Here is a 22,938-nt window from a genome sequence, read left to right as displayed (position 1 = left end):
TGTAGATCAGATCCGATCTAGGCCAACTTTTGCACATCCTAGCAATTGAATCATGCCAATTTCAATTGGAGTTGGAGCTAAAACTAGCTAGTGTTAGACTTTTATTATGTATGTGGTGGGATTCAATACAAAATTAGTAATTAAATCAGAAAATTTTGTTATTGTGATCATTAGTACCTTTACAATAATTATGAGATTTTATTAGTATTACAATTTGATCATATTTATCCCTGGTTGTTCTAAATGGATTAAAACTGCATCAAATTGGGCTGTACCCGCGGGGCTGACGTAGTCGCATAGCGGTAGGGTTACACTGTATCATTAATTGGGCTGGGTCCCATTTTGGAACTTTGCAACCACAGCCGTCGGATGTTTGGACCGTGCCATCATGGTGAACCCAGTAATTACTTCTCCCGCGGGTTAGTGGTTTCGTGTTGCGTGCTATGAAGGGCTTGACGGGGTCAATTCTCGGAAGTAGTTTGGACGATGGTGATTTCAGGGGACACTCCACGTTCCGTGTATCTCACGGTGGTCCGTGGGCAATTAATGCTATCATTTAATCGAGGTAGCCGCCGCTATTTCTGAGCTAGCACGTACTCAACGAGCTTATAAATTGTGAAAAAGCTAATCCACAAAGTTGCATCATTTTCCCGCTCCGCCATGCAGCGCAGATATTTTTCCTTGCGCACGACACAGATTTCCCAAAAATCTTTGGACGCATTTACTTGGCCCCAAAACCATTTTTTTCATTAAAATATTTTTTCTAAATAGTTGATTCCTAAAATTATAATATTTAAAAAATTTGTTTTGATATATTTAGTTATCATTACAGAGTAGCTTATGTTTGATTGGACATCTGATAAAATTCTGAAAAATATTTATTATATTTTTAATAAAAAATAATTTTATTCATGAATTTTGATAGCTTAAAAATAATTTTTTAAAAAAATAATTTTTAATTAGTGGAAAAATAATTTTTTTATGTTTCTCATCAATTTTTTTATGTAATATGATAATGTTTTCCTCGTAAAAATGATATTTTTTTATTTTTTTTAAAAACTCCAACTAAATAAGAAATCTTCGGTCTTTTTTTTTTATTGGCCATATTTTCTTTTCTTTTTTCATAAACTGAAACTTTAAAATCTGGTACTAAACTATTTACTTGATCCAACCTAGACTTAATATGCTCGACCCTTCTTGTTTGGTTTGTGGTTCGCGTATGGGTTACCCAACCTGACCAACTATGATGGGACATGAAAAAATTTTATTAATTTTAGAACATATGATATATATTTTTTAAGTGATAATATCTATTTATTATTGATTAATAGTTCACATTTTACATGAGAATAGAGAATAAGAAAGGCCAAGGCCTGAACACTCGGTATTAATTCAAAGCAATGGGAAAAAAAGTTAGGAAATACAAACCCGGTTTATCTACTCATGCGATAGCATGTTCAAAAACTAAATGAAGTTGTGCTAAGCTAGATCAACTAGGAACAAGATTGGACTAAACATTCTCGAGATGCTGGTGGGTCAAGCCAAGCTCAATCTAGCCCACAAAAACTCTTATGCACGGTTCCGACCTATGGCCATCCCGATGCAATAAGAATGGTCCAACTGCTTGTGGATACGGTATAAGAATATGAGAAATATGATGATCTAGAATCTCACCGAAAATGGCTAATTAAAAAATATTATTTGCAATTCTTGATCCTGTATCAGTATTTAAAATCTACCTAGTATATAATCTATATGGGACTAAACATACATACATACTTACCTTCATATACTCTTCTCATTTAAGATACAACATATTCGTCAGGCTAAAAGTCCAAATTATTCAAATCCAGTCATAAGTATTGTAAATCTAATCACAAACATCTCAATTGGTTTGTGTTTGGCTCAAATAGGCTCATGCTGCAATATCTTCCGCTATGATATTATTTATAATAATAAAAAATCTCACTGAAATTATTTAAATTTTTTAATTTTATATAAGTATTTAAAATTTATACTTATCTTTAGAGAAATTTAAATGTTACGTGCGTGCCAAACAATAACGGTCTCTTTCTGCTTTGTTTCGTTCTGCGAGTATCTCGTGCCCCCCGTCGTGACAAAGTTTCCCATCCCCGTTCCCAAAGTCGATGCTTGGAACTTGGATTACCGCATGATGATGCGGATATCTCATCTTTTTAAATTGCATCACTTTTTTGCTGCACCCCCCGTCTTGTACGGCTGTGGGTCCCTTCAGGATCTCTACCGTCGTGCTCAAAATCGCATGGGAATCCGTCCCCAGCAAAGTTCTATATAATAATTTACACAACCATGCAATTAAATGCCACAGGCTTCAACATAGCATGGCTTTGCAATTAAATACATTTTCATACAGATCTTATACGGATGTATGCAACAAAATTAAAAAATAACAAATTACCAAATGTCATAGACATCTCCACTATTCCCACTTCATAAAGCGATCGACTACATAAGAGACTACTCAATTTACAACCCTATTAAATTATTATTTTATTATATAAAGAAAAAAAAATAATACCAATCTAAAGTCTTCAGACAAAGTTGATACCAAATAAGATCCAACTTTTGTACCAAAAAAATAATAAATAAATAAGGTCCAAGTTGAGAAAGTATTTTTGAGAAATTTGTAATGTGTTCCGATATTTCTCTCTTTTTTCTGAGTATATTTTTTTCTCCCACTCAAGAAAAAATGTTTTCTTTATTTTTATAAATTATAAAATTTATTTTTATTATTTGGAGGTGACACTCTTTGAACTAAATTTATTATTTATCGATTGAAAATTAACTCTTATAATTTTCATATATGCTTAAATATTATATGTTTAAAGACTATATCCAATAACTTAGAACTTTAGAGAAAAAAAATTATTAATTTCAAAGAAATTAGGAGCAGATTACAATATCATGGAGGAAGATTTGATTATGATGACAAAGTGGATTCGTGACGTCGTATGATAGGACGATGGCCACCTTCTACTCAGGGACATCCAGAGCTTGGTGGCTGGCTGCAACTCGTTTTAGGTCGCCTATATGTTTCAAAAGGCGAATACGACAACAGACTGGATTACCTTATTTGCTGCTTACTACTCATAAGAGGTTTTATGTACAGGATCTGTTCCTGCTCTTCTTCTTTTATGTACTCTTATTTTTTTTGATGCTAAGAATAGAATTCACGTCAGGTTAATGTGAGCTACCGTAGTACTATATATATATATATAAAAAAAAAATTAAGAATGTAAGCAAGAAAGTCGGTCGGATTTAGCCCCAAATTTATTTAAAAAAATATATTAAATCTCCTCTTTTTTAATATATAACAAATTTTTTTATAAAAACTTAATGCAGAATACTGATGGAAAAAGATGATCTCTGTCGGTTCCCAATGCTTAATTTCCCCGAAGAGAATAACAAAAAGATAAGCTTATCTTTTGGTCAGTGACTTCCGTTTTGCGACAAAAAGATATAGCCGTCCGTTTTCTGGAGTCTATCCTTTTCCATCCCAAAAATGCCCTCCTCAGCCCCAACTACGACCCTTCCAAAAATAACACGACACCGCGAAAAGACTGCCGCCAAGGTTCCCTAAATGCCCCGCGTCCAGATGGCCCGTCCACAGCCGTCGGATTAAACCACGCAATCGTCAGTACAGTGTCATTCAATGCCATAATGTCATATAATGCTATTATAACGTATAATGATTACAATCTTACAGCAAATAACATTTTCTGAAAGTAGAAAGTATAATTTCTTCAAAAAAAAAGAAAATATGAGAATAAATGCATTTATTGTTTAAATTGAATTTTTGAATTCACATTTTCATGACAAATAGTATTAATGAAATATCACATTTATACTACTACTGTTCCTTTTTTTTGCGGCAATTAATATAACCAAATTAACAACTATTTTTTTTTGCCCAAATAAACTCAATCTATGGCACATCAATTTTTTTTGAACGTGAATGTAATTGTCCAACCAGATTAAAGATGATTGTTTTTTATACAAGGGTGAATCATGCTACACGAGCACGGAAGCACTCATAAAGGTCATGAACATAAAATTTTACTATAAAAATTTTCTTAAATGATGTGCCACAAAACATGCGGTCCAATCTGATATAATAATTATACTGTTTGCCTCTCGAAATATATGAGTAGCTTAACAATCCACAAGCTCTCGAATGCCAGGCGCCCTCGCCAACCCTATGATGAATTATCTTTAAAAATATAATAATTACATACGAAACTAATAATTAGGACGATTAACATTACCATCCCTGCAAAACCTCCTTTGTTTTAAAGATATAGCCGTTACAGTTGCCTCGCACAGGTTAAAAAAAAAAAAATATATATCTCCGGATCTCTTCATTAATGTCAGTAATTATCATCACCTAAGAAGACTATAGTTGTAATTTCCCTCATCCGGGGGAAGTCTATAACTTTCCCCCGGCACGTGGGGTTGGGGATTCCTTCCCACTTCCACTGCTTGGGAACTCTAACCATAATGGCAGCGGCGGCGGCTGAAGCGGCGTCGGACGAAACGCCGAGGCGGTTTTCGGCGACGGCCATCGAATCCGCCGCAGCTTCCTCTCCGTCGACATCTCGTCTCCTCTCGTCGTATCTCGGCATCAGCTTCGCCGTGTTCTTAGGCTTTCTTCCTAAAGCCTCCCTCTCCTACGTTCCTTCTCTCCAGTCCCGCAACCGGATCCTCGCCCTCAAGCTCTTCCAGGCCGAGGACCTGCTCCGCCAGCTCCGCTCCCGCCGCCGGGAGGACGCCAAGGCCAACGCCCGCGTCGCTGAGATCTTCTCCGGCCACCGCCACGACTGGCACCAGGAGGAGCGCCGCCTCTTCCACCAGCTCTCTGCTGCCGACGACGAAATCGCTGCCCTTAAGACCCGAATCTCCGGCCTGGAGAAAACCGAAGCCGACCTCAGATCCTCCATCCAGAAGCTCCAGAAAGAGGTGAGCGAGAGGGACGAGATGCTCCATTTCATGGCGAGGAAGGCGGAAGGAGGAAGGGATTTCAAAGAGACGAAGGGTTTGGGTTTGGGGGAGGAGGAGGATGAGGAGTTCTTGTCGGAGATGGGGGGGAAGCTTAGGGTTTCGGAGGAAGGGTTGGATCCGGTGGTGCCGGAGAGTTGTTACTTGGAGAGGAACGCGGAGTTGGATGAGATGATGGCGCTCTATGCTAACCAGAGTGGTTCTGGAAGGGATTTCTTGCCGATGGCGGCTTCCAAACCGTGGACGGATAGATCGGCCGGATGGCAGGTTAAGAGCCTATCCCTCATCTGGTTCACATTATTACTATTATTAATACTAATAATATGTTCTCATTATTATATATGCTGAATTATTTAAGCTAGATTTGCTAAGATTTTTCTGTTTTTCTCTGCACAGGACTGGGAGTAGCTACAAGTTAATACCACTAATTTTCCCAAAAAAAAAGTCGCTTTTTTCTTTTACAGAAAGTCCTGTGAAAGTTTCAAGTTTACTGTGTACTCAACTGTTTTTGATTGTCTTATGTATTATTTTGGTGAATAGGAAAATGTTAGTTGTTGTAGGGGAAGACAAAAATTAGATTAAAAAATTTGTCCTTATTGTGAAACATATTTTATCTGCATAAAACCAAGAAGCGGCGTTTTCGTTCAATTATTTCTCTTTTTTAAAATATCAATTCACTATATTCCCCTAATATCTATGGAATTTTGATTCTTTAACCGTGCATTTGTTGCATTATGCTCAATTTTTATCTTGGGGTAGGCCTTTTTTGGATAACTAGAGGTCTACAGCAGCCAGATAGACGTAATTCTCGTCAGATTCTTTGTTCAATTGCTGCTTGGTTTTCAAAGTTACGTGGTTTCTCTATTTGAAGACTTGCAAATGTTAAGACCCTCTTGACAGTACCTGTGGTGGTCAATTGTTTGTACTTAACTATGCACTGCTTCAAGCAGCTAGATCTGATGCATGTTAAACTGTTGACAAGCATTTATGGTCCTGCCTACTTAGTTGTCAATTATTGAAGAGCTTAGTGCCTTTCACGATTCTCTAATACACAAACTATTGAAATTATCCGGATTATACTATGAAGCCAAACTAGGCCATACATGTACCTCATGAATAATGATCTCGATGGAAACTTAGGAACTATAGGGAGTTGAAGTTAAAAGAGCTACACAAATGGTAGGAAGTCCACAACAAATGTTGGACATTTATTTCATCCGCTTGGCATTTCACATGCAAACTGCTGCTTTGTTTCCTAAACTAACACAAAAGTTTGTAGATTCCTCGGCCAAGTGTGTTGCTTATTATTCAAATGCTTTCAAATTTTAGAATGTTACGTATCTCCCTCAGAATGCTGGAAATATGAGTTCTTTATCCCAATTCTTTTGTGTTTGTAGGAAATGCAGCATGATTGCCTTGAACCGGTGTACGGCATGAAGCCTTTTGTGCCAAGGTAAATAAACAAACTTCATTCAATCCTAATATTAGCAATTTCAGTGTGTACTAGAACATTTGAAAATCTGTTTTTCAGGAGGGAGTCCCCTTGGAAAGTAGATGGTGAAACCGCAGGAGTTTCCTCTAAGCTTAAATTACTGGAGCAAGAATTAGTCAATTTGGAGAAAGTTGGGAAGGGAGATTTGTCCAAGATCTCATCATTGATGAGGAAACAGGCAAAGAGATGCCAATCTCTTGCTGGTAAAATTGATGATTTATGCAGGAGAATGGTAATTTCTATCCTCTGAGTTTGAGGTTCTGTTTTCTTATTCCTGTAGCTTTATGAACTTCTCCTTTAAAATGTCCAATGCTTTAATAGTGAAACATTGTTTTGTTACTGCCTCATGCTTAGGCAGTCTCCTGTTGCTGAACAATCGGTGCAGCAATTTTTTTTCTTTTCTAATTATAATAAAGATAAAGCAAGCATGCCACAGTGTTGTTTTCGCAAATCATGGTACTCTGGCATTTAACTATATTGTAAAGACTAATTTCATTTGAAGGATAACAGACAGCCACATAAAAGTCAAAGATAATTGTGTCCGTTTGCTGAGTTGACATTTGATGATGCAACAATATTCTACACAAGCTAGAGTATTATGATTCTTATATAAATTGGTGTTGCTTTTGCAATAGTAGAGTTTACTTTATGCTTTATGAGTCTCAAGTGCTAATTTGCATGCCTTTTTTTTTTTTGGTACAACGGCGGCTCACAGATAACTTGTGTGAATGCGGCCAACAAAATCAGAAAGCAAAATGCTACAGGGATGAAAAATATGCATACTTTAATATCAATTCAAAAATCTATTGTCAGTACTTGTCTTAGATGAAATCTTAGTAAAATCTTTTCGTAGCACTTCTATAATAATAAAAAAGGTGGGTGAAAATGCATATTTGGTCTAGTTGTACTCAGCTCATGCAGGTATTTCCAAAATGGAGGTTATAAGGCAATGCAAGGACATGATAAAGAATTTTGCAAGGTGCCATAACCATAACCATTGATTTTTGTCCAGACTATTTCAGTCAGATTTATAAATTCTCGTAGTCTTGCTTATTAAGAATAAAAGTAAAACAACAACAGGTATGAAGAAGCATGAGTAGAATACATACAATTAATTTTTTTTCTTTTCCTTTAGTTTTGATCTGTTAGAAACTTAAAAGGAACTTCAACAGCTTAGCATAAATGCCTAATTTTCAATTTAGGCATGCATCGAGAATCATCAATGAAAACCATTCCACCAAATTCCATCTCTTATTATTTATTTTGAAGACCTAGGATCAAGGTCAAAATAGTGACCTAATCGAATTTATTTACTGAAGATGCATCGAGAAAGCTCACGGAAATATGAAAATTATTTGCAGTGACTGTAATAATCATTTGCTGGAAGCTCCAGAAGTTTATTTAATGTCGGCACTGCCATATTAATATATTCCTTTATTGCATGTCAACTATGCATTTTCCGGACAGTTTAGCCATAATCATGATCAACATCATTGTTTTGGATGTTATCCTAGCTTTGTGTTAAAGATAGTGCTGGAGAAATGAATCTAATGCTTTGTCTCTCCTGATATAGCAAATTAGTGATCCATGTGATGCAACCCTCAGCCCAGAGTTCCGAACACAAAGACAGACTGAATTTTTGCTAGAGGCATTCCGCCTGCAAAACCGGGCTACAGAAATAAGGCAGAAGCTGAGCACACTGCAAACTGAGACAACCAAGAGCTGCTTCGGAGACGAACTAACAGCACAGGCCAAGTTGAGCACAAGGAGATCTTTGGATTTAATTAGAAAGAACTTTAAGGAGATCCAGAGGAACCTGGAGATCTGGTTGGCCCGAATCATGGGTGATTTGGAGGGCATTTTGGCCAGGGACACTGCATCACGTGTAAGGGATTGCTATGTATCTCCATACCCTTTTGTCCAATGATTTCACAACCATTACCATCTTCTTGGTGGTTCTACTTGCTCTACTTTATATAGTCTCCTGGAAGTACACCACATCTTCGAGCTAACAGAAAAATGTAGGTAAGCATCCTGTGTAGTATGCTAATATTTTCCTAATTTTACATCTCTTTATGCCTAACTATTGGAAACATTTGAGATAGGCAAACACACTGCTGAATAAACCAAACAAAAGGTGAACAATAAGGGAAGGGCATCAGACAGTTGTATTGGATGGGCCTACATGGCCCTTGCCATTTTTAAGTTTTTACGGCCTATATATTTCCATGCTTATGTCCTATGCTAGGAGGCAAGTTACCCCCCACCTCTAGAAATCACCACCAAATTCTATTTTGGTACTGATCTGCATTGAAGGTTGTCTCCCATATGCTGCCTGGACCTTCCGACATGTGGGGTAACTATAATGTTCTCTTTTGTTTCATCTTGCAAAAATTTATGATCCAATATCCAATCATTTGCCATTCCACAGTAAGGCATGCCTGTTCTTGCAGCTTCTATCACTGCTCCTGTCTTGCCCATCCATCGATCCAAACTTTGCATCAGAATCAATGAAGTGGAGGCATACTGCTGAGCTATATATAGTTTGTGGCCGCTGTCTCAAGAGGTGAATGAAGGAATGCAGGTGCGACAACATGGCATCCAGTCAGCGAAATATGCCGAGGAAATCTAAAGGGGCATAGGATGTGAGGGGATGCATGATGTGAAGTAACACCAACAGTGACAAACTGGGTCAAGAAATGGGGCACAAGAACCAGCTCTCAACCTTCATTTTGCTAAAAATCCATAAAGCACTGGTTTACCACAAAATCTCGTACTCTAAAATAGAGTCTGGACTCTGGAGAAAATTCGTCATGATAATATTAGCCCTTGAATGTAACATCAATTGGCTGATATGTGATACAGATCTTTATATTCAAGATCTTTATGTGATATTTGGTAATTTTGAGGAGTGGGATTATTTATGTTGTTATGATACCCATATTATGGACTGGATGAATGACTACTTATGTGAATTCAGCTGTGCATTTAACATGTTGGATACCAGTCGGCTTCGCACAGGTCAAGCCCAGCAGGTGCCCGGGGCTTGTGTGCAGGCAGCCTGAAAAAATGGTATTCTTTAGCCATCTGTAGAAGAGTGGCATAAATCAAGGCAGAGAGCAAAAAAGAAATCTGGAACGACAGTCATTTGATTTTGGCCCAAGATTATATAAATTCTTTCGCAGCAAAGCATATGATTAAATCCAGAGTACAAAATGACAACCTAGAGAAAATTGATAACAAAAGTCTGCTTTGGATGATGTGCCAAAGATAATAATGTCAAAAGAAATGCTGCTAGGTGTAGGTAGGGCCGCATGAGTGGCAGAAAAAAGAAGACTGTATCTTGATGCGTTCAAAACATCATGTGAGAAAATTATGAAACAAAAAAAAAAAAATCAATAGAAACAGGTGATGAGCAACGGCAGTCAGTCACGGCTTCAAAATAGATAATTTTTTTTGTTAATTTAACCCCTTCGTTGGGTGGTATAAGATCCTTAATGGTTAGCAGAACAGCACAAGAGATGTGTCGCAGGCTTGTTGGGTTGATTAGAACCGGATGATGTTGTGGACGAAGCATAGGATGTGGAGTTGCTGTGCAGGTTGTAATAGGTTTACTAACAGATCTTATAGAAAGAAACTATTGCTTTCAAATAACCTGGAAGCACAATTACCAAAAGAATTAACCTAGAAGCACGACATGCGCCATTTAACGAGTCTAACAGTGTACAAATTTCAATAGCATTCTCATTGCCTCGGTTGTTAAGACATACTCAAAAGTCGTAGTGCTTTAGAAGTATATATAAAAGCAAATCAAACCAAATATTCTGACACAAGTTCGGCTTGTTGCATGATGTAGCAGCAACTGACTCGCTGATAAATGCATAGAACATAAAAAAATGGCACGCAAAAATATCTTCTTTCAACCGGCAACCACCACTCGAGTAGTACCATTTTTTTAGTTACAATGCGCAACTAATTTATCAATGTGACACCTAACAAAGTGGCAAGCTATCCAAAAAAAAGGCAGAAGGACAAGAAAATTTGGGGTGAAAGATTATTTCAAAGTTTTTGAGATTGAGCTAGCAGCAGCAAATGTCTTCTCAAAATAATTCAAGCAACCAAAGCATTACCCATCTTGATTCCACCTGCTGTTATTCTCATGTTTTAAAATTCCAACTATTTACCATTATAGAATCTCAAGCCTGAAGGTCAATCATCATCCAACTCCTGCGGTAGGCTCAAACCCTTTCGCTGTTCCACATGGTAACAGATTCAGCAATTTTCAAGCCATTCAATCAAAACACGCAAGAACAATAATCACAGCTTTCACAAGCTTTGCTCTCAGCAAATGCAGGTTTTGGATAGGTCTACCTGGCTGGTCTGGTACCAAATCTAGAGCCGGTTTCCAAAACACTATATGGAGGCATCTATGAGCAAACAAGCATGATTGAAATGTTTTCATTGCGCCTTCACAATGGCGATATTAGAGATTCTTGGAATGCAGATTGTAACTTCAGCAATGGTAACAAACCACTCACACGGTCAAGTTCAAAACAATATCAAAGCAAAAGTACTCCAAATCAAGTACATCTAACACCCTCTTCAAGTTCTTCGGTAAAGACCATAGGAAAAGCAAGCACTCAAAATCAGACCTGATGATGATGAGATTGAAGAAAAAGAAATTAAATTACCTAAACTGAAGTATAAGTTACTTCTTTTCTTCCTTCTCTGCCTCCGCAGCCTTCTTCATCCTGGCACCCACCTGGCGTTGGTTCATCCGCTCAACACGAAGCTTGGCATAGGCCCTGAATGATTTCATCTCGTCTGTGACCTTTACAAGCTCAACAGAAGGCTTCTCACAAACAATGGGCAGGTATGGCCCCTGGACCTGGGTTGCAGTTGCAAGCTCCTCTGGTGCAGAATCACCAGCCTAACAGAGAATAGACCATCAGCATGAGTTTGTGGATAACATCAAATGCCTAAATGGAGCTACGTTCAGAGTTGAAGATTACCTTATACTTGTGTGCATGTCTTGGGAAGATAACTAATTTGGCCTTGTATGTTTTTAGTCTTTGGACATTTGCTTGGAGACCCTCCAGGGAACGGTTCTTTCGGCGGTGATCAACTGCGATTCCAATGGTAGGGGCAAACTTTTTTGGAATGCCTGCTGCCTGCACAGTTCAACTCATCTATAAAATGTTGAAGAAAAAATGTTTTATTTTCCAAAGGCATAAATCTATATGTTAGGTGGAGCTAATACAGTAAGGATCCATATTTTTCCATTCATCTACTTCTGAAGTCTAGTTTATCATTTATCAAATATAAATACAAGAAGTACTCATGATCATCAAATCACCAGCTTAATAGCTCCAGTGGCATAAGCAAAGGGATTCATTTTTCTCTACTAATCCTGAACTTTTGATAAGCACTTATCAGGTATTCTTAAGATGGAATCCTCTGGTCATGGTTAACTAGCTCCTTGATAGTAAACTGAAGTATCCCCTATTCACAGATGAAATATGATTTCTAGAAATTTGAGCGAGGATTAAAACAATTTGGTTTTCAACCAAATTCTCATAATGATTCTTAGAATGGAAAATGGTTGTACTCATTGTTTAGTCACAAATTCTTTCTTCAATTTATATAAGAATAGGATACTTTTCCAGCATTCTTTGATAAAAGAAATGGTGAGGTTCTGTTTGAAAAGGACTTAATTTTGCTCCCTAAATCATTTCTCCTCCACCATTCCACAAGCCATTATGAGTCAAAAGTCAAAATTGTACTTCATAAAGTATATCAATTGAAATGTTTGTATTCTAATGCAACCTTATGACTGCAAAGCAGCACCCCAGTCCCTCAACTACAATAGCAGAAAATCAGGACGATAAGTGTTCTTTGCAGCACTATCTTGATGAATTACCATCTCAAGAATTTTCAAAGAACTAAAGGACATACTCAAAATGGACTAAACTAGATAAGTACCTTAAGCTCCTCTAGGGTAAAACCCCTGCCTGCCCTAGGTTTCATATTGTACTTGAGGGTCTGACATTGAACAACAGGGCGGAGGGGTCCAGAAGTGGGACGTGGGAAAATCTTCACAGCCTTCTTCTGTCTAGCTGCAATAACAATATGTAATGCACAATATATAAGAAATGTATATAGGCAAAGAGAACCCCAGAAAAATTTACATAAATCAGCCTTCATCACATCCACACAAGCAATAAAAGATACACACAAACTCTCTCTCTCTCTCTCTCACACACACACACAGAGAAAGAGAGAGAGAGAGAGAGAGTGAGTGAGATAGGGGAGGGGGCCACATGGGGCTCACAACCCTAGCTCAATGGACACTACAAGATATTTACAAGATAGCAAGAAAGAGAGTGTTGCCCACCAATGCGTCTTCTGGTTTTGCGAGCTGGTTGGTTAAACCAAGTCTTCACATAATTCTGCCAGTGCTTCTTGAAGTGCCCATTTGGCACAACATTGTTGTGTTTAACCATGATTCTTCACCTAAATAACAACATTAACGACAACCAATATTAACAAGATTAACCAAACAACAAGGATATTTATCTTGCGAATTTTCTCATTGTATATCATGCTTGGTTCAAACCCAAATGTAATGAGTACATCAACATTCCTAGGCATGAGAAAATGTGTGCAAGCATACAACATCCACCATCACGAAGTGCAGTTCACCATGTATATACAAATCATTATAAAAAATGAAAACCACTGATTGCAAGATCCAAATATGAGATAACTTATCTGGATCATACGTTTACATGATATGATATCATACGGGTTCATCACAACATAATAACAATTTCATGAACGAGAAGGAAATGCATCTTTACATAAAATCACACTATTTGTTGCATGAACGAGTACAACAAGCATGAGCCAATTTTTTTTTAAAAAAAATAACTTCATTATGGTATGCCGTATCAGCCCGAACCAGGCAGTATGGAGAGTATTCGTTATCGGTATCCAGTACGGATGCGGTACCGACATTCAGTATGCAAAATTTTTTTTGTACCGTACCGTACCAACACTGTGCTAATTTGGCACCAGTATGAGATCTAGTACCGAGACAGCAAACCTTGACTTCATGTCTTTCATGAAGTTGATCTTTTCATTATCAAATTTTATCCTTAGTTCCTCATTGGGCAGTGGGAACTGATAAATGCATTCTTAATTTATAAGTCCCAGACACTTTGATTGCTTCTTCCATAAGAACTAATTAAGGAGAAAGACATAGTAAGTTTATCTAAATAAGGGAGTAAATAAACCATTCAAGTACATAAAAAAAGAAGCCCTCAGTTAGATATGTGCTTTTCACTTTTATACACTAAAACCTAGGGATTGTCTACCCAAATCTCAGTTTTGCAAAAAATGCATATTGATTCTTTATGATTCCACATTCTCTTACCCTCTATTACAGCATCAAACTATGATAATTGTACCTAGTTTCAAAATTATAGCGAGAGCACTCATAGCCTAACAAGCATTTTGTAGAACGTTAATTTATATTTCTATATAAACAGAAGAATAATCAAACAACATAAGTTTATAGTTGTAGCACATAAGGCAAAGAATTAAGGACCAGAATGAATGCTTGCATGTGCTTACAAAATATTAACTAATCAGTGCAGTGACATGATGATGACATGCACAGCCTAATAATAGTAGAACACGGCTCTATATATTTGGATATTTCATGATTAAGTGACCTCCAAAATTTCTGCAACATGATAAGAACCAGAAACTATAAGCACTAACAGACAAGGATGTAGAAGTTGAGACCTCAGCTCTTCCTCGTAAGAATTAGGGTAATTGCAAATCTCTAAAGCAATGTAAGCAAACGAGATTCCATTCACGCATCAAAGACAACATCTCAATAAACTTAGATAGCTAAACATATCATTTGACAAAAGCAATGGTAAGAGATATGTTGAAGGTTGTAAGAGTGAAACAAGCAATAAATAAACACCAGGATTATCATTTTTGAACTTTTATATGATTCAGGCAAAGAATTGGTTCACACTTCATACCACTATAACTATTCTCCCTCTTTTTAATTTTTTTTGTAATAACTATTCTCCCCAAATAGTGCTTGCCTATCATTAGTCAAAGTATTCAGGTTTCTGACAGAATGGTCCTCGCGTGGTAGCAAATCTACATTACAGGCGGCACATCTACATTACAGGATTGACTACCTTCACATATAAGGTATCAGTAAAACTAACTTTCTAAATCCAATTTCAATTTATAACATAGCCTAGTTAATCATATATTCTTATTCTGATCAATATATGCTAGAATCACAATAAGATATCAATTTTTTAATGTATGAAGACCATCCCACGTCTTCGAAGGTTAGAGGACGCACTATCCAAATTGACCACCCAAACATCCGCATGACATCCCTAGCAAAACAAAGAGACTGATACAGAGCTTGTCATGACAAACAAAATAGAATCCAGAGAATCATTTTTTTTTCCAGAAAGACTGCTAATGATCAATAAAAACTTTCATCCATGTGCGTACTCTCTGATGGTTTAACATGAATTTAACCAGTTTTTTTGAAACAGAATATGTCTGTCATACTGACTGCCAAGTTTCTACACTAAGCGAATAGACTCTCGATGCAGCATCCTGAAGCCACAAATCTATCTCTGGAACAAAGGTTCCAAACATCAAACAACATAACCCAAAACTGGGATCTCAACGAGAACAAACAGATGTCATCTACTCTTTCCAAAACAATGACTCCATCCACAACCAAAACAATCCATCTTCCAGTATATAGAATTCAATAACAAAGCATACAATAATACCCGAGAATTCTTATCGCAATATCTGCACACCAAAATGCAGTCTTGTTTCTACCGTAATAAACAAACCAAATCTTCCCAAAACTCTCATTCTTGGAATTGATATCTTTTTCTTGGAATCAAGAACATTAAGGAGACAAAAACAAACGATTTCTGTGCTGCAGAATTCGTAATCCAAAGCCTAGAGATCGAGAAGATCGAAACAAAAAATCCAAAAACCCTGGAGATCAGGAGGAGAACGAGGATATTTCGAATCGAAGGGAGAGAGATCTCACCGGAAATCGACGCCCTCTCGCTCGCTAGCTCCGCCGCGGTCGGCCAGTCGTATCAGGGTTTTTCCCCTTCTTTATCTCGGGAGCCGCCGGAGGGAAAGATGAAATGATCCAAAACCCTAGCTTTAAAGCGGCCGAAAGGTATTTAATTGGGCCGGGCTCGAACGTGGCCACGAATGGCCTCGGTCCGGTCCGGAGTTGTTTATTTGGATCTGGAATATTTAACATGTGGCCTTTGGTTGGTACTTGATTACGATGTGCTTGTTTTTTCTATATCTTTCTTTCAAAATTTCTACACTACCAAAAACAAGAGGAGATAGAGAAAGCATATTAAAAAAAAAAAAAAAAAAATCTAGAAATCAGGAATTTCAAATCCTGAATGCATTCCAAGAATGTGTGTGTGTGTGTGTGTGAGAGAGAGAGAGAGAGAGAGATTTTACTACATAATTTTTGAGTAAATTACGGATTTTTGCCTAACATTTTGGAAATATATATTTTACTACATAATTTTTGCTATGTGCATAATTAAAACTCAGACAAAAAAATATTTTTATTAAAACTTAAGATATTTATATATAATTTACTAGCTTTGATAGCTTAATTTTGTTACATGGTTATTCATGGCTACTGGAATCTATGACTAAAAGCCCGCATGGCCCATCTCAATGCCCAAATCTAATAAATTATATACAAGTATCTTAGAGTTTAAGAAGCATGCTCGTTTAAAAGATAATAAAAATAATAAAATTAAAGAATATAAAATATTTAAGATTCAATCATTCAAATAGGTTAGAGAGCGGTAACATCAGTAAGGTCTATTAGCTTATTTAAAAAAGAAAAAAAAGATAGAAGTTGGGGTGTAATTACCTCAACCCTCGAGAGGAACGGTGTATTTCAAATTATTATTTTTTAAATCCTCCCCCCAACACCAAACCAAAACAACAAAAAGAAAAAAAATAAAAAAAGGAAAAGATCAAACGATGCAATGGCAAAGTTTTACACAATGGTGAGGGATGGAGGGCCTTCGAGGCTAAGCATGTTCTCTGTGAAGCTAATGGGGCTGCCAACGGGATGACTGCTTATGTAGCGAGCCACTTCAGTAGTATCCTATGAGCCGGAGATGGAGAGTTGCTTCTGGCACTCAGAAGTATTTTATTTTTTAATTTTATTGGGTGCATCCATATTCGTCAGGTATGATTTTAGCAAATATATATACACACACACACACACACACACATATATATATATATATATATATATATATATATATATATATATATATATATATATATATATACACGCGCATTAAAAAGGTAAAATTTCCTCCTCCTATGAGAAGTAATGCCCATAGGCTGAACCCAATAAGTGAAGGTCCCCTTCTAGACTTCAATGCCATATCAGGCATTGTTGTTCAAAAACGGCAGTAATCATCTTTTTCCGTGTTCCACCCGGAAACGCCGACGAGAAAGCGGCTGTTACTAAAACCGGAGCATGTTAACCAAAGTCGTTCTTTACGACCACTGGAAGAATACCGACCAGAATTCCTCCTTCCGTCATCCGCCTCGGCTTCTTGAATGAATCCATTCATTTCTTCGATACGGTCTCCGTGTCATTGGCCGCCGCCGAGCATCTGGGAGTGGGAGTGACGCCGCCGTCCCGGATGAACGGCCGCGATTTATCCCAAAATCGGGCCGTGTCCGTGGCGACGGCGGATCAAGGCCCATCGCAGCGCGATGGCAGAGTGGTGGCAGGCGCCTTGGAACTCGCGGTGGTGGACGCTCCGACGGCATCGGCCGGCGGCGACATGGTGAGCTCGAGCGCGGCAGAGCAGGTCAGCTCATTTATCTATTATTTCCACTCCCATGGCTTTTGGATTGGATGATCTTCCCATCTTTTTGCTCAATGTTTGTTCTCGGTTTATTTCTTAGTAGTAGGAGTGCAAATAGCAAGCTTATTCCCAAGTCTCAATCAGTGATTCAGTGCTGTTTCACTCCAAGCCGAGCTTAGACATCAACTCATAAATAGCAAGCTTGAACATTCTGGAATTGTAGAACTAAATCTCTCCTTTTTTTAACAAGTTGAGGTTGAAGTGCAGCTCTGCTTATTCGTAGATAAAATAAGCTCCCAAATCCATAATGAACCAAAGGGAAACTTGTGATTGGATGGATGAATATTAGAAATTTGAATACTGGAAGTTTGAATTGTAGTTAGAGGGCAAACCCCTTTTCCTTCTTAGAAATATAAAATTAGTGTCTTCCATTTGGACCTATTATTTTGATATAGAATCATAGATTGTGAGCAAGATGGATGTGTATTGCATGTTAACACCTTAATGAATCAATACTAAGATTTTTATTATTTTTCATTATATAATCCATATTGTTTGTCATATGTATAAGGTGCATCAGCAATGGGAAGATATTAATGCTTTCTAGATCATCAAATATAATTTAAAGATTATCCTACTTGATGCTTAGTTATTTATGTACAACATTGAAAATTGTTAAAATGTGAAGCTATTTTATTTGCCGTAGTTAAATATTTTGATTAAAATGTTCTTTTAAGGTTATTTGGATGAAAAACCACCTTTGAAAATGTAAGCCTTTCCTACAGATGTCAGTGCAGAAACCGAATAGAAGAAATTAGATTCATAAATAGAAGAAATTAAAACCTACAGATGTTTTGGTAAAGAAATAAAAACTCATCATAATTATGGGGTGATGTTATTTATGTCCAAATACATCACCCAAATTTTCTAAGATCAATAAAATCTTTCCTAAATGTTGCTTTATTAGGGGATAGATTAAGTGGATTCATTATAATTGGTACATTTCAATATGGGTCCAAATACATCATAACATCTTGCCTAAACCTCCATTAGTGTCCCAATACATTATACATTTCTATATGGGACCTTGTTTATACCTATTTATGCTGCACTCATTATAATTATTGGTAGTAGTAAAATATCTCTTGAACATTGCATAGATGACACATATGCATGGATGACACATGGAGGATTGTCCATATCTTTACATGGATCATAAGATTGAGCTCCTAAATCTTTGAGAGCAGTTACTTGCTGAGCGAATTGCAGATTTGTAGATATTGTGTGTTGATGGGTGGACCAAGCAACAATTTTTTTTCTTCCTTCTTTTTCGATCTATTTTATTGCACCCACTTTCATTCTTCTTCTGTATTACATAAGAAACAACTTCCTCACCTGCGAATGGGCTCCACTTGATCCATTTGGATTTGAGCTAGGGCAATTCGAGGTCCCGATGGTGTTCCACGAGTCTTAAACTAACTTTCGGTTCGAAACTTCTTTGGTGGATAATTACCTTCTAATCTTCGATCTGAGTGCATGTAACAATTAATCCCTAGCTATGTTTTATATTATCTTTTTTTGACATATAATTAATTGTATTTTTATCTTTTCTTTATATAGATATCTATTTTACATAAAATTGCACATATACTTTTTTGTGCATCATAGACACTTTTCTTGTTTTGTACATTGGCTTGGAGGTCACTAAAAAGAGGATCTAGAGAATCTTTTCCATACATTTTTCCCAATACCTTATTATTAACTTGATATCTCCTCTTCTTTATTAAAAGAATAAACAGTAAAGTATATATATTTAATGCACAAAGTTGGCTTAAATTTCATGTGATGTGTCACATGTGAATATTCCTTTTCTCCCTCATGAATCATGAGGCTCGAGTGGGTTCATTATCTTATCTTCTGAGGGAATATATTCTATATATCTACTTTAACCACCACTTTTAGCTGAGAAATGCAAGAGAGTATGGATACCCTCTGTGATGGTATATGGACATTAGAGTAGAGAGGAATCTGGAAATTAAGGGTTGCTGGAAAGGGTCGTCAAGGTGATATATCTCATGAAAACTTCCTCAAAACTTGGCTCCCATTTTAATCTTTCTGTGAAGTTTCTTGATAATCTTTCCCTTCACCCAAGATTTTGTGCTTATACGAGGTTCGGTCACATTGTAGAGTTCAGTTTAAAGTGCTTTTTTTCCTTCTGTTTCCTTAGAATAAAGCTTTTGTTGCAACCTAATCCATGCAACTTGTGTCATCCATTGCACCCTCTTCCCTCTCTCACACGTGGAAACTTATGCACTTGGAGTTATTTTGAACGTGTCGTCAGCTAAATTCTCCCACACTTCTTTCTTGCACTCGTATCTGTACAAAGATAGGAGACCTAAGATTGCACCCATGGGTGCATCAAGCATTATTTTCTTTGCTGCATTTCCACCGGCGGGTTCCTAATTCTCTCTGAGTCTTTGGCCTTCGGCTCCGTTCTTCCAGTGAGGTAGCCAGTGGAGGGCTTTATTATTAGAGAAAGCAAGCCTAGACTCAGGATTCTTTTTTATAATTGGTCGGTGTAAATTTTTTGTTACCTTTTTTATGGGGTTCTGCTTTGGTTTTCTTTCTCTTTTTTCCTTTTCTCTCCATAGTATAATGAATTGGAAAGAGTTTAATAGGTGGGCATTCAATTCCCTTTCTTTAATGCTCTATATTTTTGGGAGCCAATATTTAATGTTCTGTTTATGTTGCCATTTTATCTGCTTGGGCTTGAGTGTAGCCTTATGTCATGATCCCCCTTTTTTTTTTTTGATGGAAAAGGAGGGCAGACTGCGGAAGCTAGGGAAAGGGGGTTACATCAGTGAGGATCTATTAGTATGTTACAGAGCAGTTGGGCACTCCTTAGGCTATGAGGGCTAGCCTTGTGTTATTCTCCTGGAATTTAAGATATATGGTAGTAGATATCAGGTTTTTGTAACTACCAAAAAAAGATTCATTTTTTAAAGAGAAACATCTATTTTTTTTTATTAACAGTACCTTCTTATGGTACTGTTAATAGTCAGTGATTGATGCAGATAGAATAGCATTTTAAACATCTACTTTTTTTTAAAAGTGTGATCTTTTAAATAAATATCAAGTATTTGAGCAATTAAACATCTAATTAAAAGTGTGATTTTTTAAATAAATATCAAGTATTTGAAGAACTTAATTCTTTGCATGCAGAAAGGGATCAGCATTTTAAATTCTCAGGCATCTCCTGCTCCAATGGGCGAATATGGCGGTCCGGATTACCATGGCCTCCTCGAAGGAGCTGCAAGAGCGAGCAATATTGGGAAGGTCTCAATCATACCTCTTGTATTCTTAATCTTCTATGAGGTCTCTGGTGGTCCATTTGGCATAGAAGACAGTGTTCAGGCTGCCGGTCCCCTCCTAGCCATCCTTGGTTTTCTGGTTTTCCCCTTAATATGGAGCATCCCGGAAGCACTGATCACTGCCGAGATGGGCACCATGTTCCCAGAGAATGGAGGCTATGTCGTGTGGGTCTCTTCTGCTTTAGGTCCATACTGGGGTTTCCAGCAAGGCTGGATGAAATGGCTCAGTGGTGTAATAGACAATGCTCTATATCCAGTTCTTTTCTTAGACTATCTGAAGTCCACAATCCCAGCTTTAGGGGGTGGCATCCCAAGGGCTTCTGCAGTGCTAGGCTTGACAGCATTGCTAACTTTCATGAACTATAGGGGCTTGACCATAGTTGGATGGGTTGCTGTTTTTCTCGGGGTCTTCTCGATCCTCCCTTTCATCATTATGGGGCTCATGGCTATTCCAAAACTCAGGCCTAAGAGATGGCTAGTGGTTAATCTGCACAATGTTGATTGGAATTTGTATTTGAATACACTCTTTTGGAATCTCAACTACTGGGATTCGATCAGTACTTTGGCAGGGGAGGTCGACAATCCATCAAAAACATTACCGAAGGCTCTCTTTTATGCATTGATTTTAGTTGTAGTCGGGTACTTGTATCCCCTCTTGGCGGGCACAGGAGCTATTCCACTTGATAGGGAGTTATGGACAGATGGCTATTTCTCTGATATTGCGAAGATTCTTGGCGGGGTCTGGTTGACATGGTGGGTGCAGGGGGCGGCAGCATTGTCCAACGCAGGGATGTTTGTTGCTGAAATGAGCAGCGATTCTTATCAGCTTCTTGGTATGGCAGAACGGGGAATGCTCCCAGAGTTTTTCAGCAAGAGGTCCCGTTATGGGACTCCTCTCATTGGGATCGTGTTCTCTGCCTCCGGTGTCCTTCTGCTGTCCTGGCTGAGCTTTCAGGAGATTGTTGCTGCTGAAAATTTTCTTTACTGTTTTGGAATGTTATTGGAGTTTGTGGCATTCATAAGGCTAAGAATAAAGTATCCGAGGGCATCTCGACCGTATAAGGTGCCTCTAGGGACAATTGGTTGCATCTTGATGATCATTCCTCCTACTCTGTTGATATTTGTGGTGTTAGCTTTTTCCTCTCTCAAAGTAATGTTTGTAAGCCTCGCAGCGGTGATTATTGGACTTGTTTTGCAACCTTGCCTGCGGTACGTGGAGAAGAAGCAGTGGTTAAGGTTCTCGATAAGCCCTGACCTTCCTGATTTTGAAGCCCCTGGAAATGAGAATGCTGCTGAATCTCTGATAGAGTAGTTCAATTGTCTTTGGTGAGCGCATTGACACACCTTGTGCATGGAGTTTGATGCATGCTGCTTGAACACCACTTCGTGTTCTACAGAGCTGAAACTATTTAATACTAGATATCTCTGTATACAATACTAGTACCAAATCACATGTCACTGTTGGTTTATATGCATGTAGTTTAAGGGAAGCATCATAGGATTTTCATCATGTTGAGACTGAGACGAAGATCTCTCCTTGTTTTCTAGCTGTTTTTATGATAAGTCTCATCTTTTATTGCATGATGATAGTCTGATGTAGTTCAGTATTGGTTTTCGGATTCATGAGACATGTGATGATCGTTGTGACCACGATTTACGTAATCTGATATAGTAGTCTATTTCAAACTCTTCGGCATATACATTTCTGCTTGGAGCCTGTACAGTCCAATTGATAGACAAATGTGGATTTGAATAATGGCGAAATGAGAACTTGACCTGAACATGCTTGTAATTGTAATATAGATGCAGGCCAGCTGTGGATTGCTGCAGATGTTTATGTCGTCCTTCACATGGTACTATGGTAGTGTCGGTAAGCTAACTACTAAGTTAAATTATGAAATTCTTATATGTTTTCATGTCGGAGAGATGACAAGTTTTGTTCATTTACAATATCAGTCGTATTGCAAAACTATAGCATGTGGCCTCAGCCAAATGTGAATGCCAGCCTAGCAATTGCTTTGATGAAAAAATGTGAGCTTCACCTAACAATATAAGCATAGATTTGTGTCCATGTTTATTCTATCTTTGCTCTATTTCTGAT

At 37.6% G+C, this 22,938-nt stretch overlaps 3 protein-coding genes across 8 annotated transcripts; 2 read left to right on the top strand and 1 right to left on the bottom strand.

Moving 5' to 3' along the window:
* Positions 1 to 4,496: 4,496 nt before the first annotated feature.
* LOC103714549 lies at positions 4,497 to 9,481 on the top strand. 5 transcript variants are annotated; one of them, XR_005510762.1, is made up of 5 exons: positions 4,497 to 5,301; positions 6,432 to 6,487; positions 6,566 to 6,758; positions 8,100 to 8,547; positions 8,632 to 9,481. XR_005510762.1 is itself a non-coding variant. In XM_008801834.4 (4 exons), exons 1-4 carry the CDS (start codon positions 4,537 to 4,539, stop codon positions 8,451 to 8,453), a joined length of 1,368 nt encoding a protein of 455 aa, XP_008800056.1. In that variant the 5' UTR covers positions 4,497 to 4,536; the 3' UTR covers positions 8,454 to 9,481. The 5 variants fall into 5 exon arrangements, 1 of the variants encoding a protein (XP_008800056.1); XR_005510761.1 differs by having other exon boundaries at positions 8,100 to 8,551; XR_003387046.2 differs by having other exon boundaries at positions 8,100 to 8,882; positions 8,980 to 9,481.
* A 1,475-nt stretch (positions 9,482 to 10,956) lies between these two features.
* Positions 10,957 to 15,784, bottom strand: LOC103714516 (60S ribosomal protein L13-1-like). Its single transcript, XM_008801786.4, has 5 exons — positions 15,642 to 15,784; positions 12,921 to 13,039; positions 12,509 to 12,642; positions 11,539 to 11,697; positions 10,957 to 11,456 (listed from the first exon to the last, which is right to left on the bottom strand). The coding sequence occupies exons 2-5, from the start codon at positions 13,027 to 13,029 to the stop codon at positions 11,235 to 11,237; spliced, it is 624 nt and encodes a 207-aa protein (XP_008800008.1). The 5' UTR covers positions 13,030 to 13,039; positions 15,642 to 15,784; the 3' UTR covers positions 10,957 to 11,234.
* Positions 15,785 to 17,136: 1,352 nt separating this feature from the next.
* LOC103714515 (polyamine transporter PUT1-like) lies at positions 17,137 to 22,519 on the top strand. Of its 2 annotated transcripts, none has more exons than XM_008801785.4 (2): positions 17,137 to 17,469; positions 20,689 to 22,519. In XM_008801785.4, exons 1-2 carry the CDS (start codon positions 17,299 to 17,301, stop codon positions 22,147 to 22,149), a joined length of 1,632 nt encoding a protein of 543 aa, XP_008800007.2. In that variant the 5' UTR covers positions 17,137 to 17,298; the 3' UTR covers positions 22,150 to 22,519. The 2 variants fall into 2 exon arrangements, with proteins under 2 accessions (XP_008800007.2, XP_026663243.2); XM_026807442.2 differs by lacking the exon at positions 17,137 to 17,469 and adding an exon at positions 19,936 to 20,038.
* The last annotated feature ends 419 nt before the right edge of the window (positions 22,520 to 22,938 follow it).

The sequence above is a fragment of the Phoenix dactylifera genome, chromosome 2, assembly GCF_009389715.1.
Source record: "Phoenix dactylifera cultivar Barhee BC4 chromosome 2, palm_55x_up_171113_PBpolish2nd_filt_p, whole genome shotgun sequence".
NCBI lineage: Eukaryota > Viridiplantae > Streptophyta > Magnoliopsida > Arecales > Arecaceae > Phoenix > Phoenix dactylifera.
Note: the sequence above shows the minus strand (reverse complement) of the source record. Positions and strands in the feature narration are given on the sequence as shown.